Source organism: Meleagris gallopavo, chromosome 1 (genome assembly GCF_905368555.1).
Source record: "Meleagris gallopavo chromosome 1, MGAL_WU_HG_1.1, whole genome shotgun sequence".
Classification (NCBI taxonomy): domain Eukaryota; kingdom Metazoa; phylum Chordata; class Aves; order Galliformes; family Phasianidae; genus Meleagris; species Meleagris gallopavo.
Genome location: NC_139404.1, coordinates 55,504,993 through 55,524,942, shown reverse-complemented (window position 1 = coordinate 55,524,942; position 19,950 = coordinate 55,504,993). Strand labels below are relative to the sequence as shown.

At 44.9% G+C, this 19,950-nt stretch overlaps 1 protein-coding gene across 4 annotated transcripts in view; it reads right to left on the bottom strand.

Annotated features, from left to right (window-relative positions):
• Nucleotides 1-10,293, bottom strand: part of KIAA1549 (KIAA1549 ortholog) — a 139,152-nt gene extending 128,859 nt beyond the window's left edge. For 2 of the 4 annotated variants that reach the window (XM_085228420.1, XM_085228429.1), the window contains exon 1: nt 9,846-10,293. In XM_085228420.1, coding sequence (XP_085084546.1) covers nt 9,846-9,948 — 103 coding nt within the window. In that variant the 5' untranslated portion in view covers nt 9,949-10,293. The remainder of the gene's footprint in view (nt 1-9,845) is intronic. The other 2 variants (XM_085228414.1, XM_085228439.1) reach the window with 2 other exon arrangements.
• Nucleotides 10,294-19,950: the final 9,657 nt, after the last annotated feature.

Below are 19,950 nucleotides of genomic sequence, written 5' to 3'. Positions count from 1 at the left end.
AAACCAACCACAGACTCTCGAAGAGCTCATTCCTAATGAGCCCTACTCTCCTCCTGAAATGCTTCAAAGAATACATAGCACAAATAAACAAAATCTGGAATCAGGATGGTTCCCCTCTCCCCCACATTCCGTCCCCTCCCTGTGATATTCCCTCCAAGAGACTAACTGATAACAAAGACTACAGAATATTTGGAAAAAGAAATAAAAGGATTTTCTTCCAAAGTGAGAAAAAAAGGGATGAAAAGGATTTAAAGTTCACTACATTGCACAAAACGAAACACATTAATACATACATGAAGAGAAATCTTTTGGTCTTGTGTCTCTGTTTAAAAAGCACACAAGCATGTAGATTGCTCCAGAAGTAATGTCTCCTGTTTGTTTCCATGGAAACTACAACAGATACAAAGAGTCCAATAACAGAGCAAATTCTCAGCTACAAAACAATATTTTTTTTGACAGTCACCTGCAGTAACTACGCATTTTCACCAGCAGTGAACAAGAGTCAGCACATCACACTCATGTCAGCACCAGCAGAGGTGACACGCTGTTGCTGCTGCCAGGACTGAAATGTGCCTCCACCACTTCACTGTGCCACTGTTCAGATTCCATAAATGTTCAGCAAGCATCGATGAATGTCAATGGCTGCCACTTTTTCCACACAGAAACTCAAGAAGACACATCTTTGTTTCATACAATTCCATACCAGATGCCATTGAGTCAGGGTGCTCCTCTGCTGCCATCTGTAACACGACAGCAAAGCATGACAGAATATTGATGGGAAGGTTCAGTCTCTACTACCGTACCACCAGCAGCTGACTCTGACATTGTGGGCCAATGTACAAAAACAGGAGGCACTATTTTCGGAGCAGCCCTCAGAGATGGCAGAGCTGCAGTTTAAATGCTCTTTAGATCTGCAAACACAGCATGAAATTCTAGCCTCAATTTAACAGCTTTACCTTCAACATATTTGAAGCATCGATTAATCCAATCCCAATTTCCCCTTTGGAAAAGACGCAGTGACGTTGGTTTTCTAGTGCCTAGAATTGCAGCAGCAACTCAGGAAACACCTACAAATTCTCAGCCTTACAAAATATCTAGATAAGAATTATACCAAAGTATACTACCACAGGTTATACAGATATCTAAACAGAGCTTTGCCCATTTGGTTCCCCATATTGTAAATATCCCATAGATCACCATTCAACTTCTATTACATTGCAGCCTCACTCTGAACACTGGGTGCAGGTTTAGGCACCACAGCATGAGATGGACAGAGAACTGTTCAAGAGTGTCCAAAGGAGGGCTACAAAGATGAAGAAGGGTCTGTAGGGCAAGGTGTGTGAGGAGTAGCTCAGGGCCCTGGTTTACTCAACGCAGAGCAGAGGAGCTGAGGGGAGGCCTGATGGCGGCTGTAGCTCCTCACAGGGAGCGGAGGGCAGCGCTGAGCTCTGCTCTGTGTGACAGCGACAGGGCCCGAGGGAACGGCATGGAGCTGTGTCAGGGGAGGGCAGCTGGGGGTTAGGGACAGGTCGGCAGTGGGCATGGAACAGGCTGTGACCAGAGCTCTTCAGTGAGTGTTCCTTATGGCTCCCTTCCAACTCAGGATATTCTATGATCCTCTCCTGACAGACTAAGTTTACGCTCCTCTACATCAGAAACACACTGTAGTAGACATTGTAGAATTACACTGATATCAGATCACTCCATGATGCATCTCCCAAGAACAACAATTAAACAAACAAAACACAAACACTACGAAGCAAACAAAAAAACCCACTCATGTGCAAGCACTTAACCATAGGTATAAGCACAAATCAGTCCCGCATTCCTGAGCTTACTTGTGCATTCTACATAAACACCTGCTGCTCTGGGTCGTTGCTTTGACTACTTCAGACAAACTATATTTAACATGCACTTGTGCTTTTCACTTATCTGCCTCCAAATAGTTCAATCCACAAGGATTGATCTTAAACACACTGAAGAATTCCAATAGCTACCCATTTAACTAATTCATTTCTTCCATCTACCGGCAAAATTCTAATTTGTTCTCACTCCCCCAAAGCTAAAAACAGAGAATCTCAAAATAAGACTTTGTGAAATCAAGTCTACTCATTCATTAGAAACGTAACTTCTGGTCTACGTCAAATGCAAGTAGAAGCAGGAACTATTCACTCAAATCAAAGTGTTTGTCCTCATAAAGCACATTCACTCGTGTGCCTCCACTTGGAAGAAGTATATTTTTCTGGTTTTAAAAAATTTCATTGAAGTTATTTAATGTCAAGTTACATCTTATGTAATTTAATTATTTAATGCCAAGAGCACAAGATTTAGACATTAGCTCTGAGTTTCACACTACTTAGGAATAACGAAAAGTCACGCAGAACATTTCTTAAGCATCTTACCTAAATGACATTGATGTTTGCAATGAGCACATAATACAACTTAAGACTGCGTTCTGTTCTTCGGGGGTGCATTTTATTTCCAAATGTAAAATAATGCACCCACTCTGAACTGCCAGTGCTGTCTCAAACATTAGCAGCAAGTTTGGATGATGTTTCTGGCTCATCCATAAACATAAATTATGTTGTTTTCATAAATATGAAACAATCTTGTTAGCAATATGATTTCAAGAACTATCTTCTCCTGACCTCAATAATTAAACTTTGCATACAGTAAACAGGAGCAGTAAATACCAAAGAATCAAAAGAATTAATACTCCAGGACAGAAACTGCGTTCAGCTTTGTTTCTAAGTTAGTTTCTAATGCTCCCAGGATTTTAAGAAGATTATACTTTCAAGCCACACCGTCTACTGGGAATGCAGTCAATTGAAAAGCAAAATGGATTTACATTCACCTTGCATTCCTCAGCTATCCTGATCCTTCTGACAATTTTTATAGCTCTTAGAAACTGGCTGTAGTAGAAGCAGCAAAGTTCACAGAAGTGAACGTGGTAAAAAGACAAATTAAATTTATTTTCTTTAAACCTCCTTGCTTGTTTTATCCAGGGCTAGTACATTTCATGACAAAAACTTGACTATTGTATTGATTTTAACACATTTTTTTCCCCACCAAGTGACTATAAAAAGCACATGCACTCAGGAAAGAATGCATGGAATAAATTATGTCTTTAAAAAAATTAAACCTCAATGGCTGGAAGCCCAAATCTGTTTCATCTTTCAGTTTAAGGACAGGAAGTAAGGCCATTGTCAGCTTTTAATTGAAAACATTTTCAAACAAGACCCCTGATCTAGATCGGGATCTGGATCTGTGACATGCAATATCTGTCCCAATATATCACACAAGTTAGTCCCAAATCACCACGAGCTCCAGTTTTAAATACAGACATACACCAGAAAAATCGCCTAGTTGGAACCTATATAGCTGATACAACTGCCTTCCTTCTATTTGAAAAGTAACTCGACTGTAGGAGGGGAACAAACAGAAGGAAATCTTTCTCACATAGAAAGTGGTATCAGTTGTATTTTCTCATTTGTATGAAAATGCTCAGTAGGAAAGGGACAGTCACTGTAGCAAAGGCTGCATAACATTCTTTGCTTGTAGGTACAAAAAGGAAATATTAGAAAACTCTAAACCTAAAATTAATCACTCAGAAGTTTGGAGGTGTCATTACTAAGGCTGCCCATCAAATCTCAGTTTAGCTTTTCTCTGCATAAACTTAATGGTGCAGTATTTAAGCGTATGATCACAGATGGTTTCCTCATGCAAACAGCGCACGAGATGGTTTTCAGTAACGCACAGATATTGGCCCTATGCTGCACATCTGCACATAACATTATTTGGAGAGCCTCACAAAGCAGGGCTGCAAAATTCTTCAGGAGGTCACCTAATCCATCGTTCTACACCACCGTGGAATCACTGGTGCAATGCCCTTCTGTTAGTTCATTATTTCATCTGCTCCTGTAATTCCAGTGATGGATTATGTTACGGCCCCAAACCAGAGCAGGCAGCCAAGCGCTGCACACCACTCTCAGCGTCCCAGCGAGGGCTCTCCTGCCTCTGGGGAGAGCCCCAGAGTTTCTCTAACACCAAGGAGAGCATGCTGAAGCCCACAGCCCACGTGCTCATGGGCTCTAGCACAAGTCATGCTGCTGAATCACCTTCTGTCCCTCTACCAACACATCAACTCAGAAAGACCTGCTGCAGAGCCTGCTTGTCATCCTACCTCTGTGCAGGACTGGAGCCCCTTCAGAGGGATACTGTTATGCACTCTCCTTACTGAACAGCATCTGGATTTTCAGGCTCTTCTTTCAGTGTGTTGCCAGCATTCCCATTGCTCTTTCCTTGCTGGTAATGATTAATGCCAATTTTGGTCTCTCGCCTCTTTTTCAAACCACAAGACCAGTTACACTGTCTTGACCAGATGGCTTAAAACCCATTCAAAACCATACACAGGGAATTCATAGAAGTCAGGGGAAAAAAGAGGACAAAATGCAGGCAGGGAATGTAAGCTGGAATTGCTAAAATGAGCAACCATCAGTTCTTTTTGAGAAGATCTGATTTAAAAATGAAACAAAATCCTACTTTCACTATGAAACAGCATACTGCTTCCAATCTGTAATAGTTAACTTATGCTAAAAGAAAGTTTTAATACAGTAAATGCCAATAAACACCACTACCTGTTACTTCATTTTTGCTTACAAACAGCATTTCTTAAAATACTTTTCTGAGAACTGCAGCTAGTGTAGGCTGGTTTATCGCCCACTGGATCTTTATTGTTTCAAAGACAAAAGTCTTTGGCTTCCTGACGAACTTTTCTTTTGTGCTCACTGTTATTGCATGTACATATTTCTTAGTCATTTCTTGTTTGATTTTCAAAATACACCTAAGAAATTGCACATTACAAATGGTGAAACTATGAAGCAAGGTCAAATTCTGACTGCCTGACTTGAAAGATTAATAAATATTTAAAATCACACACTCAATATCTATTCAAGAACAGCTCCTCTTGGCTCCTATTACAGTTGGAGGCACTCAGCATTTCTGCAACATAGATCCCCATAGGTATCCAATACACGAAGAACACACAGCTAGTGACCACCTGTGGGAAGCTTGCTTTAAGCTACTCGCTCACATCACACTGCAACTCTGCAACAGCAACACAGGTCAATTATCTAGGACAGCATTTAACTACATTAACAGTTAAACCTTTTTTTTTTTTTTTTTCCTTCCTGAATAAGAGACCACAAACAATTTCCCAGTTTCCTTCACTTCACTCATTTCACACCTTCAAACATCTGCCACAAGAACAGCAGGAGTCCCATAGATAACTTCTCCATTTGCTACTCCCCTCCCACTCTTTCAGCAGTATCAGTTTTGTATGCTGGATATGGTAAAGGTACTGTGGGCACATGGGTATACACATGTGTAAGCATTTGCAGGTGTGTATATTGCTATACACATTGTTTATGCAGATATACACATCATCACATTGGTTGCCCAAAGAAGCTGTGGATGTCCCATCCCTGGAGGCATTCAAGGCCAGTTTGGATGGGGCTCTGAACAGCCTGATCTGCTGGGTGACAACAAGCAGGCTGCAACTAGATGTCTTCAAGGCCTCTTCCAACCTAAGTCATTCTGTGATTCTATGATTCTATGCGTGGATATACACTTTGCGATCATACAATTATAGCTATACCACAACTTATGGGCACAGGAGAAACCAAAAACTGCGGAGTTTTTTTCCAGCATTTAATTTTGTCTTCACTGTCTTTATATGCTGCTACTACTTCACATAAGAAGTCCTCCAGTTTTTAAAAAAAACTCTGAAAATCTGTTCTGAGAGAGGGCTGAAAGATGTCCTTTCACAAAGATTCAAGGAATAGATGATCACACTCTTGAATGAGAATAAGAAAGTTACAACACTCCAAAATTATAGGTTTTCTGCCAAATTCTGGAGAAAGTATCCTAAAGCAGCTGGCATACACACCTCTGTATGCCTTCAGCTGTATCTCTTCCAGCACTGTCCCCACCTGCATCTTCACTACTTCTGATTCCTTTCAACACTGCTTGTCTATTCTGAAGTGATTTTGTTGTTGTATTCTTTTTTAAACCAAGTCCATTTACATCTCCTGGTCTGACCATCCCATTTCTAGGTCACACCGATCATTTCTTCTAGGATTTATTTCTGTTTCCCTCACCCACAGATGTATTTCCCAGCCCTGCCTTCATCTCTTGCCTCATAGTGTTCTTCATCTGCCAGTTGCAGTCTCCTACCTCTCCACCAAAAGAATCATAATCCCAGAATCATTAAGTTTGGAAAAGACTTCTAAGATCACCCAGTCCAACCACCATCCCATGCCCACCGTGCCCACTGACCACGTCCCTCAGTTCCACAGCCACATAGCTCTGGAACACCTCCAGGGACGGTGACTGCATCACCTCCCTGGGCAGCCTGTGCCACTGCAGCACCGCTCTTGCTGAGAAGAAATTGTTCCTAACATCTAACCTGAACAGTAACCAAAGACCTGCAGATCTTTCTCTTACTGCCGCTGCTTAACTAACACAAATCCCACGTCAGCTCCTTTTAACAGCCATCTCTTCTTTTCCCCTTGGGCCTAAAGCAGCGAATACCACCACACAACACTGCACCATGAGGCAGATCTCCAAGCTCCTCAAGGAAAGGAAAGTACTCCATTACATAGCGCAGACATGCAGAGGCAGGCAGGTGCAGCTCTTAGCCCTGACATTTGGCTCAGCCCCTCTGTATTTTCACAGGGAAGTCAGGTCTCACATACCACTTTGGGCTGGGATGAACACACTTAGGTGGCACACACACCCCTGGTCAGTATTAGGAAACAGATCCATGAGAACTGGATACATTTCAGTTTTATCAGACAAAGGAAATGCATCATCTCTGCCACAGCCATGCGTGCCTAAATTTGGTTGTTACAAGCTGTTGAAAAAAAGTCACTTTCAAAGCAGCAGCAGAGAAAACATCCCCTTCAGAGCTGTCACAATATGCCGAAGCCTAACTGCATGCTCTAAAGCATAAGGGTATTAGAGTCATTTAGAAAAGAAGTTGGCAGAACTCAAAGCAAAAACTATTGTTTCCCTCTTGCCTCAGCATCAGAAGTTGCCGAACTCTTTCAACTGACATTTTGGGAAAAAAAAAAAAAAAAAAAAAAATCTTCAGCCCATAGCAAAATGCATAATTCATAAGATTTCAATTGAAACCACTGAGTTTGTTCTCAGCTTTCCTCTTGGAAAATCTGTGCAGCAAGGAGCAATGCTCCGGTGCCCAAATTCTCTCACAGCAGGAAGACCAGCACTGTGGAGGCCTCCCTTGTCATCAGCACACAAGTCCTGGGCCTGCCAGAGGAACCTGAGATCCTGCTGCACAGAAACAAGTGGCACTTGTAAGATAGACATGACTGAGTAGAAAGCAGCACCAGCTTGTTTAGAACTCTAACTTCTTGGAAGGGCATGCAAACAAAAAACACATTTCCGCTGGCAAAGCTACGAGCAGAACTTGCAAGCACAGGGTTGCCATAAATAAAGCAAGTACAGCATTGGCTTAAAGGGAACCTTCTGTGTGGAGGAACTGAAGTGAGCTGGATGAGCTCACCTGGCTACTGGAGACATGGTGCCAAGCCAAATGTCTGTAACATCTGTGTACAGTTACACTGAACAAAGAATGCCCTGAAACTGTCCCACACCGCACTGCACCCTGCTCCCCATCTGATCTAGCATCAAGTACAGCACTGGAAGAAATCAAGGTGCAATGCTTTCAGAGATAGATACAGTTTGGTTTTTGGGTGGTCCTATGTGGAGGCAGGGTTGGGACTCAATGGTCTTTGTGTGTTCCTTCCAACTCAGGATATTCTATAGTTCTCTGACATTCACAACTTGCCTTCGGTCCGTGGGTCTCTGAGGAGATGCACAGAGCCTTCTCAAAGCCCAGTGCACAACTTCCCTCTCTCCCACAGAGAACAGTGCAGCTAAACAAGACAAACCATCCTTGGACTCAGAGACTATGGAATGAAACAAAAGAAACAGCACAGTCCAGACATAGCAACACAGCGCTCACAGAGCCTGCCCCAATCCTCACACACCAAGCTGCTCAATACGCACCTATCTGCATACTGGGAGCTTGGCATCTGCTGAGTGGTGCAAGCCAAAACCCTGATTCAGCAACATGTGACTTTAGTGGGAGCTGGATCAAGCGCTCCTAAACCCAACTTGATTTATTACTTCATTTTCTTAAGCACTGATGTTCACTTTGCTATTTCAAAGCAGGTTTCTCCAACAGCCATGCCACTCCTGCACCCTATGCTTCTTCTGCACAACGCCGGACTGGAGTGCTCTAGCTGTCACTGGACAGGCAGAGACCAAATGGCAGTGATAAGCAGTGCCTGGCACTCAGGGACAGATCTGTGATCTGCTCACCAACGAGGTAAGCACTGCAGAAGACCAGCACATATCTCCTCTTTGGTTCATAACACCATTACATCACCACAACATTCTGAGGCTGAAGAAGCAAGTAGGGTAAGGCTTGCCTTGATTTTGTAAAGATGATGGGCCCCACACAGACAAAGAGCATGGTGAGAGTGTGATTTATCAAACATCTCAGCTTAACCAAATCAAGAAACAAATATGCTTGTTCGCTGCTACCTGTGATCTTCCCGTCTTTGCAATCAATGGACCATTCCTAACACATCCCAGACAAGCATCCTATGAACTGCAAGATGGCTCAGATGCATCAACATGCTACAACTCACAATACATGGCTCACATGTCCAGTGGGAAAGGACCAGGCAAAAGTGATGCAGTGCGAGGCTGTGCCCTGCGCCAGGCGGGACAGCGCTGCCCTGCCAGAGCCCTGCTGGGTTACATCACATCGCTGCTGTTACACAAGGAAACAGCACCTTCTGCAAGGTGCTTTCTTCACAGAAAGCCTCCACAACTTGTGTTTAAACACTGTGAAGTGACAGGCAAACAATTCAGGAAAAGCCTTCACCGATTTACTGTGAAACTCCAGGAAAAAAAGAAAGCCAGCCATTGTGTTAACCTCGAAGGAGCAGAAACAAACCAAGTAAATCCCCGACTTTGAAACCTCCTTTTCTGAAGCACAGTATCTTCACGTAGAGAAAGGAATCTCTGAAGCTCACTAGAAACCACCAGGCAGCTCCGCATGTGTCTGTCCCTGCTCGGAGCAGCCAGCAGCATCACAGCACCAAGCACACTCGGTACTGCTGCCCTGAAATAGTTCATAGAATCACAGAATCATAGAATGGCCTAGGTTGAAAAGGACCACAGTGATCATCTACTTTCAACCCCCTGCTATGTGCAGGGTTCTTAACGCTATTTTGATGCGGTCAGAATTGTATTACTTTCTACCCGGCATACACCAAGCAGAAAACCCACACTCGCGACAAAACTGCCTTTACACACAAAGAGTTGTCTCCCACTTTCACAAAACCCGGCGTTCAGAACGAAGCACCACGCTGCGGGAGCGGAACCAAAGGAGACACCTCAGCGATGAAGCTGCCTACTTAACCACAGGCTAATTCCGCCGTCACCAGAGAAAACGGGGGGAAGAATAGAAGAAAGGAGAGCGAGCGGTGCCGCTGACCCGGGCAGCCCCGGGCAACCCCGCGAGCCTCCCGCAGGCAGCGGCCGTTCCCGGCCCGCGGGGCTCGGGGCGGAGCGGCGCCGCAGCCACGGCCGTACCCGGCCGGCGGGACCCCCTCCCGCTTGTCGTGCACGGCGCAGCGGGGCCGGGCCGCGCGACGCGCCCCCGCGGTACGCAGCGGGCATTGTTAGCGGCGCGGCGCGGGGAGGCCGTTCAGGGCCCCGCACACCTGCCGGCCGCCTTTGTTCCTTACCTGCGGCGGGCGAGCCCCGCAGCGCCGGCACGGCGAGCAACAGCGGCAGCAGGGCGGGCAGCGCCGGCCGCCACCGCGCCGCGAAGCGTGTCATCCCCGCCATGGCACGGCGTCAAGGCATCGCGGCGCCCCGCGCTCCCCCGCGGGCAAAAAGGGTTGGGCGGGCTCGGCGGCGCCTCCCGGGCGCATCCGCTGCCGGCGGGGGTCCGGACGCCCTCCCTCCCCACTCCCGGGCGGGCCGCGGAGCCGCTGCGGCCCTTCGGGAGGGGGCCGGCCCCGAACTCGCGGCCCCGCGCCCTGCCCGCCTCGCGCTCGCTCCCCCGCCGGCGGCGACGCGCGAGCCCCGGCGGAGGCCGGCCGGCGGCGGCGAGCGCAGCGGGGCCGCCCGCCACCTGCGCGCGCCCCGCCGTCCGCGTCTGCGCGGGAGCGCGCTCGCCCCGCCCTCTTCCCCGCGCGGGCGGGCGAGGTGGGGCCAGGGCCGGCCCAGCGGCAAGGGGAGGGGAGGGGGCGGGGCGAGGCGTGGCAGAGGCCCCGCCCCGGGTAGCCCCTGGGAGCGGGCTCAGGCTGGGGGGTGTCGTGTAGGGGTCGGTGTCCGGGGTCCCTGTGTAAGTGCAGTTTGCTCAGTGCCTCCGCTAACGAGATTCCCGACTTTCATTCACAGAAATAACCTCCCGTCTCACTTTGAGGTTCACGCTTTGCAGTGTCTGTGACTGCAGAGCCTGTGTGTGTGTGGGGCGCCTTCGTGGCAGCACACATCCCACAGTTTCAACACTGGCTGCAGGCTCTTCTCCAGCTCCTCTTTGTGTAGCCTGCAGCTATTTCTCCAATATGCTTTGTTAGCCGGAAAGCCCCATTCTCCTAGGTGCAACAGGAATCGTGACAGAGGACAGGTTTCTTTGCTTACAGCTTCAAACGTGTCTGGGCAAGAAGCTTGGTGTGAGTCTGCAGTGTGCGATTGCAGTTTGGAAGGCCCAACTGCATCCTGGGCTGCATCAGCAGAGTGGCTGCAGCTGGGCGGGGGGAGATTGTTCCAATCTGCTCTGCCCTCGTGAGGCCCCATCGGAGTACTGTGTCCAGGCTTGGAGCGCCCAGTACAGGAGCGGTGTGGAGCTGCTCAAACAGGTCCAAAGGAGGGCCAAAAAGGTGCTCAGAGGGCGGGAGCAGCTCTCCTGTGAAGACAGTCTGAGAGAGTTAGACTTGTTCAGCCTGGAGAAGAGAAAGCTCTGGGGACAGTGATGGGACAAGGGGGATTGGTTTTAAACTAAAAGAGGGGATATTTAGGCTAGATATTAAATGGAAATATTTTCTCTTTTAGTGGCGAGGCACTGGCACAGCTGCCCAGAGAAGCTGGAAGCACTCAAGACCAGATTGGATGGGGCCCTGAGCAGCCTGAGTTGGTGGATGGCAGCCCTGCACATGGCAGGGAGTGGGACTGGGTGGGCTCTGAGGTCCCCTCTAACCTAAGCCGCTCTGTGGTTTTATGATTCTATGATTTTACGTCTCTGGTCTTTTTTTGAGTTTTCTTCAGGACTTAGAATCATAGAATCATAGAATTGCTCAGGTTGGAAAAGACCTTAAAGATGATCAGGTCCAACCATGACCTAACCGTACTACCCTAACAACCTTCTGTAAATCATGTCCCTGAGCACCACATCCAAATGGTTTTTAAACACATCCAGGGACGGTGTCTCAACCGCCTCCCTGGGGAGCCTATTCCGGTGCTTAACAACCCTTTCTGTAAAGAAGTTTTTCCTGATATCCAACTGAAACCTCCCCTAGTGCAGCTTGAGGCAGTTTCCCCTCGTCCTGTCACCTGTCACCTGTCACCAGTGAGAAGAGACCAGCTCCGCGCTTGCTGCAATCATCTCTCAGGTATTTAAAGAGAGCAATAAGGTCCCCCCTCAGCCTCCTCTTCCCCAGACTAAACAGCCTCAGTTCCTTCAGTTGCTCTTCATAGGACATATTCCTATGAGATTTAATTTAACAGGCTTCTAACAAGTATCTTAAGTCAAGGATGGTAGTCACCCACAATACCAATTTACATATAATACATATTTATAAATAACACAAGCAAAGATCTACATGAGATTTCAGACTCTACTAAAACAGAACTGAAAAATCGCAACAGATTTTGCTGAGACATTAACACAGGCCAGAAATCCTGGAGTTAGCAGCTCTCACAGGCTTCCCTGCACTGTCACTTGCAAATTACCCAGCCACAGTTTTAATTAAGTTCTGCACTGCATCTTGCAAATGCATTCGTCACAAGAAGTGAACGAATTGGAAAGTAAGGTCTGCTGTTTCCTATGGCACCTTGCTGTGGTCTTTGGGAGTGCATATCAAGAAACTGGCAGCCCTGGTTAAGGGGGGAGGAGAGGTGAACTCCTGTAGCAGTATGGCTAGCAAGGATTATTTATGTACTGCTGAACAACTTCCCATTGTATGAGCACCAGGAAGCTTTTGGCATAGCTGAGCCTTCATCACTGTGATGGCTGTTCTTGTTGATCACAGGGGCAAGGCTGAGGTTTCAAAAAACAAAAGGCTGTCCAAACTGTGGTGAAATTAGCAATGGCAGGTTTCACCTGGAGACTGAGAGTTTGCTTTTTCAAGGACATAAGGAAAAAAAAAAGAAAAAATCACACTTTGGATAGAAATCTCAGAAGTGAACACACTGAGTGGGACACCTGAAAGCCAGACCCTCAGCAGTGAAAGGGAACACCCATGCTGCAAAGACAGGAACAGGAGTGTATTTTCCTAGCATCTTGCTTGTTGTATTGCATGCAACATCCACGTTCAGGAACATGGTTCTCAAAACAACACTGTTTCCTGGATGCTGGAGCAGAGACCATCAACATTATTCCAATAGCATCAGACTGCTCAGTAATTTAACTTCCAGTTGTTATTAGTTGGAGACTCAGTGAGAAGAACTGCTGGTGTGATTTTTGCCATTAGCGGATTGTATTTATGTAAAAATAAATAAATAGCTAAAAAAAAAAAATTGTTTTCTCTTTTGCTGCTGCTGAAATATGTGAAGAAACATGCTGTGAATGTTTCCAGTTTTCTGAACAGCCCAATAAAAAAGCATTGGGAGGGAGGTGTGCTAGCTCAGCTTTGTGAGGACTTTCAGACAGATCATTATGTTGTTCCCAATGCTCTCAGACATCTGGTTTTCTTATCGACGCTTGTGTCTGAGGGAGCAAGTTTTTCTTCTATTTGTGACAGATTTTCTCTTACTCTCTTCAAAGCTGTGTGCTATGGAAAGTGACACGGTAAGTGATGCAAAAAAGACCCCAACAACTTCCAAATCAGTAAGGTCCAGTCTTGTCGTGCACAGCCTTTCTATTTCTAAGCACCGGTTCTTTGATTGACCCAACCTGTGCTGTGTGCTGCTCCTGCCCTGCCTCTCTTAACTAGCCAGCAAAGTATGGGGGCCACAGACAGCTGCTGCCACCAGAGGAGAAGAGGGCCAGCCTCAAAAAGCTCAGGTTAACGAACCAAATTGGCTTTGTTCTAGGCAAAGAGAGTACAGCAAAGTACAATTTCTGGGTCTCAAAGTGAAATAAAATGTAAACTCTGTTAGGATATAGATTTTGTACTTGTGTAGCTTAGCAAGAGAGTCCTATATGGTATCATAACTACATGAAACGCAGTACTGCAAACTGGCACCAGGAAAATGCACATCAGTATCTGAATGTTCCGTAAAAAAGGATAAAGGCAAGAGATTCATATATGCTGCGTTTTCAATTCTGAGTTTCTAAGCTGAAGAAATAATATGTAACTCAGAGAAACGGCCTTTATAAAGAGTTGAGATGTCTAACAAATTGCTTTCCTCTGCATTTCCCCTAAAAAATTAATTGAGATATTAGAGAGGCTGCCCAAGTGCATCTGCTGGGAGTCTTGTCATCCTTTTGCAAATATCTCAGACTGTTTAATCCAGTTCCCAGACTTCTGGTCTGCAACAGCCGCCTCTGAGAAATGGCTTCATCCCACTCTTCTTCAGGATGGCTGCTCTTATTGTTTCTTCTGACTGCTCTACTTTGACTGCATGCCAAAAACTTTCACCTTCAATTCCTGCCTCTTCCATCCCTCTGCAGAACTCTGTTCAAGTTAATGGGCTTTGTGTTGTTCCTCTATTGGAGGTATATAACTCTCTAAGGTTATGGTTTATAACTGCAACCAATCCTGACCTTAACTGTGTTCTGAAAATATCATTTTATAACACACAGACATATTATACGCAGAAATTATTGCATTGCAGACTTATTTTGCACTGTCAGACTGTCCTTCATCCTCACTCACTGAGCAATAGAAAATAACTCCACAAATACTTCGTTAACTTGCCCTGTTAAAATTAACCCATTTCAGGCTAACACAGTATTCATCATGACAGCAATTACATAATTTTTTCTGCATTATGGAACAACAGACAAAACTGAGCAAGCCAGATCTTGTCTGCAGTAAATTTGAAACTTGAGTAACATTCAAGCATGGCGAATTTATATAAAATAATACAGAGCGTTCACTAAAAAGGCTCTTTATGCATACATCCATTAAACCCCTCCCACAAAACAGAATCAACAAACCTTCTTGCCTCTTTATGCAATGTCAATAAATACTCCCCAAAAATATCCAGACTTTGCAAAATCCTTACCCACATCTGTTTCCAATCATCACTTCATAAGTCAGGGTACATCTCTCATTCCGGAAACCATTTGGACTTTGTATAAAAAGATAAGGCTTCCTCCTGTCTGGCCCAGATATGGCTTATACCAACAATTAATCAAATGTTATCCTAATTTACAGAATGAAGAAAATAGATCAATTAGTTTTGTAGACTCGGAGATCAGTGGTTTTGGAAAAAGGAGTATCTAAGTCAAACAGTCAATGAGTAGATGCTTTGCCAGATTTCCCTAGGAGCAGCCAGAATGAATGCTATAAGTCTTGCCTGTGCCATTCATCTCTGGAGAACTCTTCCTCCTGATGACAGATGATAGCAGCTTGACCCTCCTCAGATAAACACTGTAAGAGCTCCTTTTCCTTTCTTCAAGTCTGCTTTGGTTTCCTACTGCTAATGACTTCTGGTCCCTCCAGAAGCTACAGCACCAGGCTCCCTCCCATCACTCCCTACCACAAAATACTCTTACTTCTTTGTCTACTCTTTTCTTCATCCACATTCCTCTTCTTGCCTTTATGGCACCGTTAAGACCTTTTCTCCCCACTTTGCTTTCCCATCTCTCAGTAAAACGTCACCAGCCAGATCTCTGTAATGTAGGAAACTTATTTGGCTACATTTGAGGCCCCATACTTCACATTATTGTCTTCAAACAGCATTATCCCTCCCCAACCACCCTTGTTCAGCACTGAACTCTGCAGTCAGAGCTATGTACAACTTCCTGCTCCTTTCATTGCTTTCCTTCCTTTCAGAACACAAAGCTCACAAACTCTGCTCGCACACCAGGGCCCCTTTGTATGCAGCTGAACAGAAGAAGCCAGTCCTTCACTCTCTGCTCTACACAGCCCAAGTCCAGGCTCCAGCTTAGGAGCCAGCTGATTCAGCCCTGCCTCAGGAGGTGTGCACCACTGCATGGTGCAGCTGTGCCTTAGGAGCAAGCAAAGCCATGGGACTGGTAAGAACACACTGTTCTTGAAAAGCACTGATTGACAAGGAAAGAAGAGTTTGTTGAGGGCAGTGTTTGAAATGGAAATAGTTTAACTTGGAAAAAGAGGAAGTTATAGGATCTCCAGATGCAGTTTCTGCCAGTGGGATGCACCACTGTTCTCTTCTGGAGTTGCAAGGCTCATGTAGACAGGGCACAAAGCAGGATCCAGGGAACAACAATGGAGGGAAGGCTAATGTGTTGCTAAACTCAGGACAGAGACACGCATGGGAACCTGCAGCACTGCTGAGGTGCTTCTTTCCAGAGTGCAAATGCTTTTTACATTTGTATTGGCTACAGGATGCTGACATGGTATCTTCCTTCGCACTCTGATATGGATTTAAAGCTAAAAAAAACTAGTTAAGGGGCTGAATTGCTGACCACAGGTATCCAAACAGATTATTTGATATCCTTACATTCATTGTTCATCACGAAATAATTACAGTGATTTCATTTCCTACAAAAAACAGAGAGAAGAGGAAGGCAAATCGAAAACGGCCTCCAAATCCCACAGAAGCCACCTCTGGAATCAGCTTGTGTAGGGGCTCATCTCAAACACTGAAGTTGAGTAGAGTAAAAACTAAGGAATTAAGACAAGGGAGAATTTGGGACATCTCCCCCGACAACCTTTTTCCTTAGCTAGGGGAACACTGCGTGATAAATTAATCCTATTGCAAGGAGGAGGCAAAAGGGCATGAGCTGCAGCTGCTGCCCACAGTCGGTCAGGGCTCCGAGAACAAGCAGCCACAGCTGGAGCCAGGCTTTCCTTCACCAGTTCTTCCCAGTTATGCTTTATGCCACGTTAATTTAAGGTCAGATAAAGGATACGCTAGTAGCATCCTTGCCAGTGAAAACCACGGGTTAACTATTGAATTCTGTTTATTCACTTACTGTTTTACAAAAAGTTTCTCTTTGAAAGTCTATGTGAGAAACCTGTGAGATTGAGAACAATATTTGGATGTAGCTCTCATAGTTAATGGAAGTCCTCCGTGCTGTCTGAAACCAGTTGTGGTTCCCTTTTTAGCGCATTAGTTGAATGTGTACACTGGGAATATTTTACTTTGTTTTATGTTACTGCAATTTGCAAAAATTACACTAATGGCCCAATTTCATGCAATTATCTGAATGCAGAACATTGTTCAGCTGAATTCCCATAGCCTAACCCTACTGCTTCCCTTGGCTGTCTCTCTTTCAATTACGATCCAAGGTCTGCGCATCAGATGAAATGCTACCATTGTTAAAATTGATCCTTTCTTTAAAAGTTATTTTCAGTGGTCTTCTGCAGTACAAGTTGTTTTTATTGTCTGCAACCAAAGGCACTCTAAGGAAGTCTGGTTTTAACATCACAGGCCTGCAATACACATACTTTAGCTAGAGAGGTCTGGTGTGTTATTGTGGTAATAACACAGTTATGTTTGCACCATAATTGTATCTCTGAATGTCTCTTGAGCTGCCTATATGGGGTGAAGTGTGGCTTTGTAAATACACAGGGGGTGGAGAAGAAAAGAGAAAAGCCATGCACAGAATTACATCCTTTTTTCCCTTCCATCTATACCAGAGCTATGGTGTCGGAAGGCAAGCAATGCAAATTGTTAACACCACATTAATGCCAGTTTGGTGGTCAAGGCTAAGTATTAGAAATGATAAGGCTGACACCGATCGCAAATGTCTGTTTTTTTTATCTTTTCCCTTTTTGGAGCCTTTACAGTTCACATCTTCAAGTTTTAGTCCACGATCGGGAAAACAAATTTAAGTTTTTTTTCTTTTTAAGTCTATTTCTTATCAAATCACATGATTTCAGGATCTGGGACTTAAAGAAAAACAGCAAAGATGTTGTGACTATGAGAGCTGGTGATAACATGCTTGTTTCCCCAAATCAAGTTAATGCATTAGCTGAGCCAGCCAACCCACCTCTCTTGAAGGGGGTACAATGTGTGATAATGCCACTGTCAATATTCTTCCCTGAAGTCCCAGAAGGCTTGTCTCCAGTTCTAGGATGTCCCTCTCTGTTTCTGTTCCTCTGAAATACTCACCCTGCAGCTCATCATTTTGGCTATAGACCTCTCTTTTTTGATGGGATGAAACCGTTCTTACATCCACTTTGGAAAGAACTCACATTCCTTGTCTCACCCTGAACGAATTTAATAGATCTTTTGAAACTAGAGTTACGTGCACACATTTCTTTGAAACTCAGTCTCTGAGCTGTATTTCTGTGTTGCAAATTGAAAGATATATTACACATTCCATGATAAGATAGGTCAGACATCACCCCTGGCCTTGCTTGTCTCTCTCCTCTGTCTATTAAGAAGGCTTCAATAACTAGGTCTTTTCCTGCAGATGGATAATGTTAGAAGAAATGAATCCCAAGTTTCATGCCTCATTTTGGGTACCCATGAATCAAAATAACAGAATTAAATTCCTTTTTAATTTCCTTTGTCTTAAATATCTTCCACCATTTTTTTTCTTTCTTTCTTTCTTTCTTTTTTTTTTTCCTAAAGGAGTAGCTGCCTCTCCAAGCAGTGAAATTATAAAAACTACACATTTAATCTGACATCATTATTCAGGTCTCCAAATGACCTTCATCAAAGAAAAGGAGCAGAAGACACGATAGTTTGGATTTGAATAGGGTGAAAATTAAGCAGAGAAAGAGGAAGAAAATCCAACCAAGCAAGATTGCAATAAATAAAGTAAGAGAGCAGCAAAGAACAAACGCACTGGTTTTAACTTTGCGTGTCATCATTTATGTACCAGTTATGGTCTCACATCCAGATGCACGCACAGATATCAAAGAACTATAGAATGGTTTCAGTTGGAAGGGATCCTTAAAGGCCATCTAGTCCAACTCCCCTGCAATGAATAGGGACGCCCACAGCTACATCAGGGTGCTCAGAGCCCCTCCAGCCTGACCTTGACCGTCTCCAAGGATGGGGCACCCACCACTTCTCTGGGTAACTTGCTCCAGTGCTTCACTATTATAGCCAATCTAAATCTCCCTTCCTTTAGTTTGAGACCATTTCCCCTTGTCCTATCACAACAGACTGCTAAAGAGTCTCTCGCTTTCTTCTTATCTCTTTCAGTAGACATTGAAAGGTGACTACCTTCACTACTACTCCCCAGATCCTTCTCTTCTCCAGAAGAGAACATATACCCCATTACAAGTTACCTGTAAGGAATATATCAGCAGGCAAGGCAGGGAATACCACCTCACTTTGGCTGGCACGCTGTGCAGCACTCCAGCACATGGCCACAAAGATGCATCACCGACACGGTATTCCACTCATGAGCACACAGTGTCAGCCCAGAAGAAAGTCTCAAAGAACATAAATTTCAGTATGTGCTGCATGCCAGCCTACTCCATCACAGGCACCAAAGAGTAAAAAATATGTATCAGCTCTCTAAGGAGCCTTTCATTCTTGTTTTCTCAGAACTGCCACAGCAGTCAGCTCCTCGCAGAGGATCAGACACATGTAACAGCCCATTCCCTTGTGCAGGGAAGCACTCACAGGGTCGGTTTCCTGTCATTAAGCTGCTCTGAGAAGCAAGTGATAGCGATGCAGGCCTTGGCAATTATTTAACACTGTGATCAGACAGCAATAAGTGGACTAGCTGCCTTAATGCTGCAGTGCTTCCTTCTCACATGACTGTCTGGAAATTCTGCTGCCCCAAATCTGTGGTCTCCAGTCTCTGTAACGTAATGCATCAGTGTTGTGTCTGGGGTACCTTTCACAGCAAGGCACAGTACAGTGTACTCTCCAGCACTTATGCACTGAATGCACAGGTGTCACAAAAGTTTGTGTCGAAGCTGGAAAGGTTACTAATTACAATTCTGATTTAACCTTCATGTGTCTTTTATAACTTGGCAACACCCGTGTTTATATATATATAAGCACATACACATTTATACATAGACAAGTATTTGATGCCCTATTTTTGGAGCAAAAATCAATACTAGCTGCCCACTGCCAAGTGGCTCACCAGAACACAGTGAAACGCTGTGCTGACAAATAATGGTGTGTGAGACATAGAGAAGAAAAAAGGAGAACGCTCAAATGAAGGCATATTTCCATTTTGTGCTTGCAAGGCATTGTATAAACAGAAAATTAGAAGGGATCAAAATCCGCATTCTTAATGCCCTGAAAGTTATATCTCATCATTATAGTTCATTATACATTTTTTAAAAGGCTCCACCTACTCTCTGGGACTAGAAATCTTTTAATAGCGTGAAGTTAGTCAATCTCTCTTTCATTAATATTCATCCCTCTGCCCCAGTTCTTACATTTCAATCCCCTGATGGCGACACGCTGCTGCTGCAGCACAGCACAGGATGGAGACCCTTCTGTACTAGCAGCACCCGCAGAGCAGGGAGATGTGCTGGGCAAATGGCACGGTGTGCATTCACCACTCTGCTGCTCTCTGCTAATCTCCTATGCACCTTTAGCTCTCCCTCA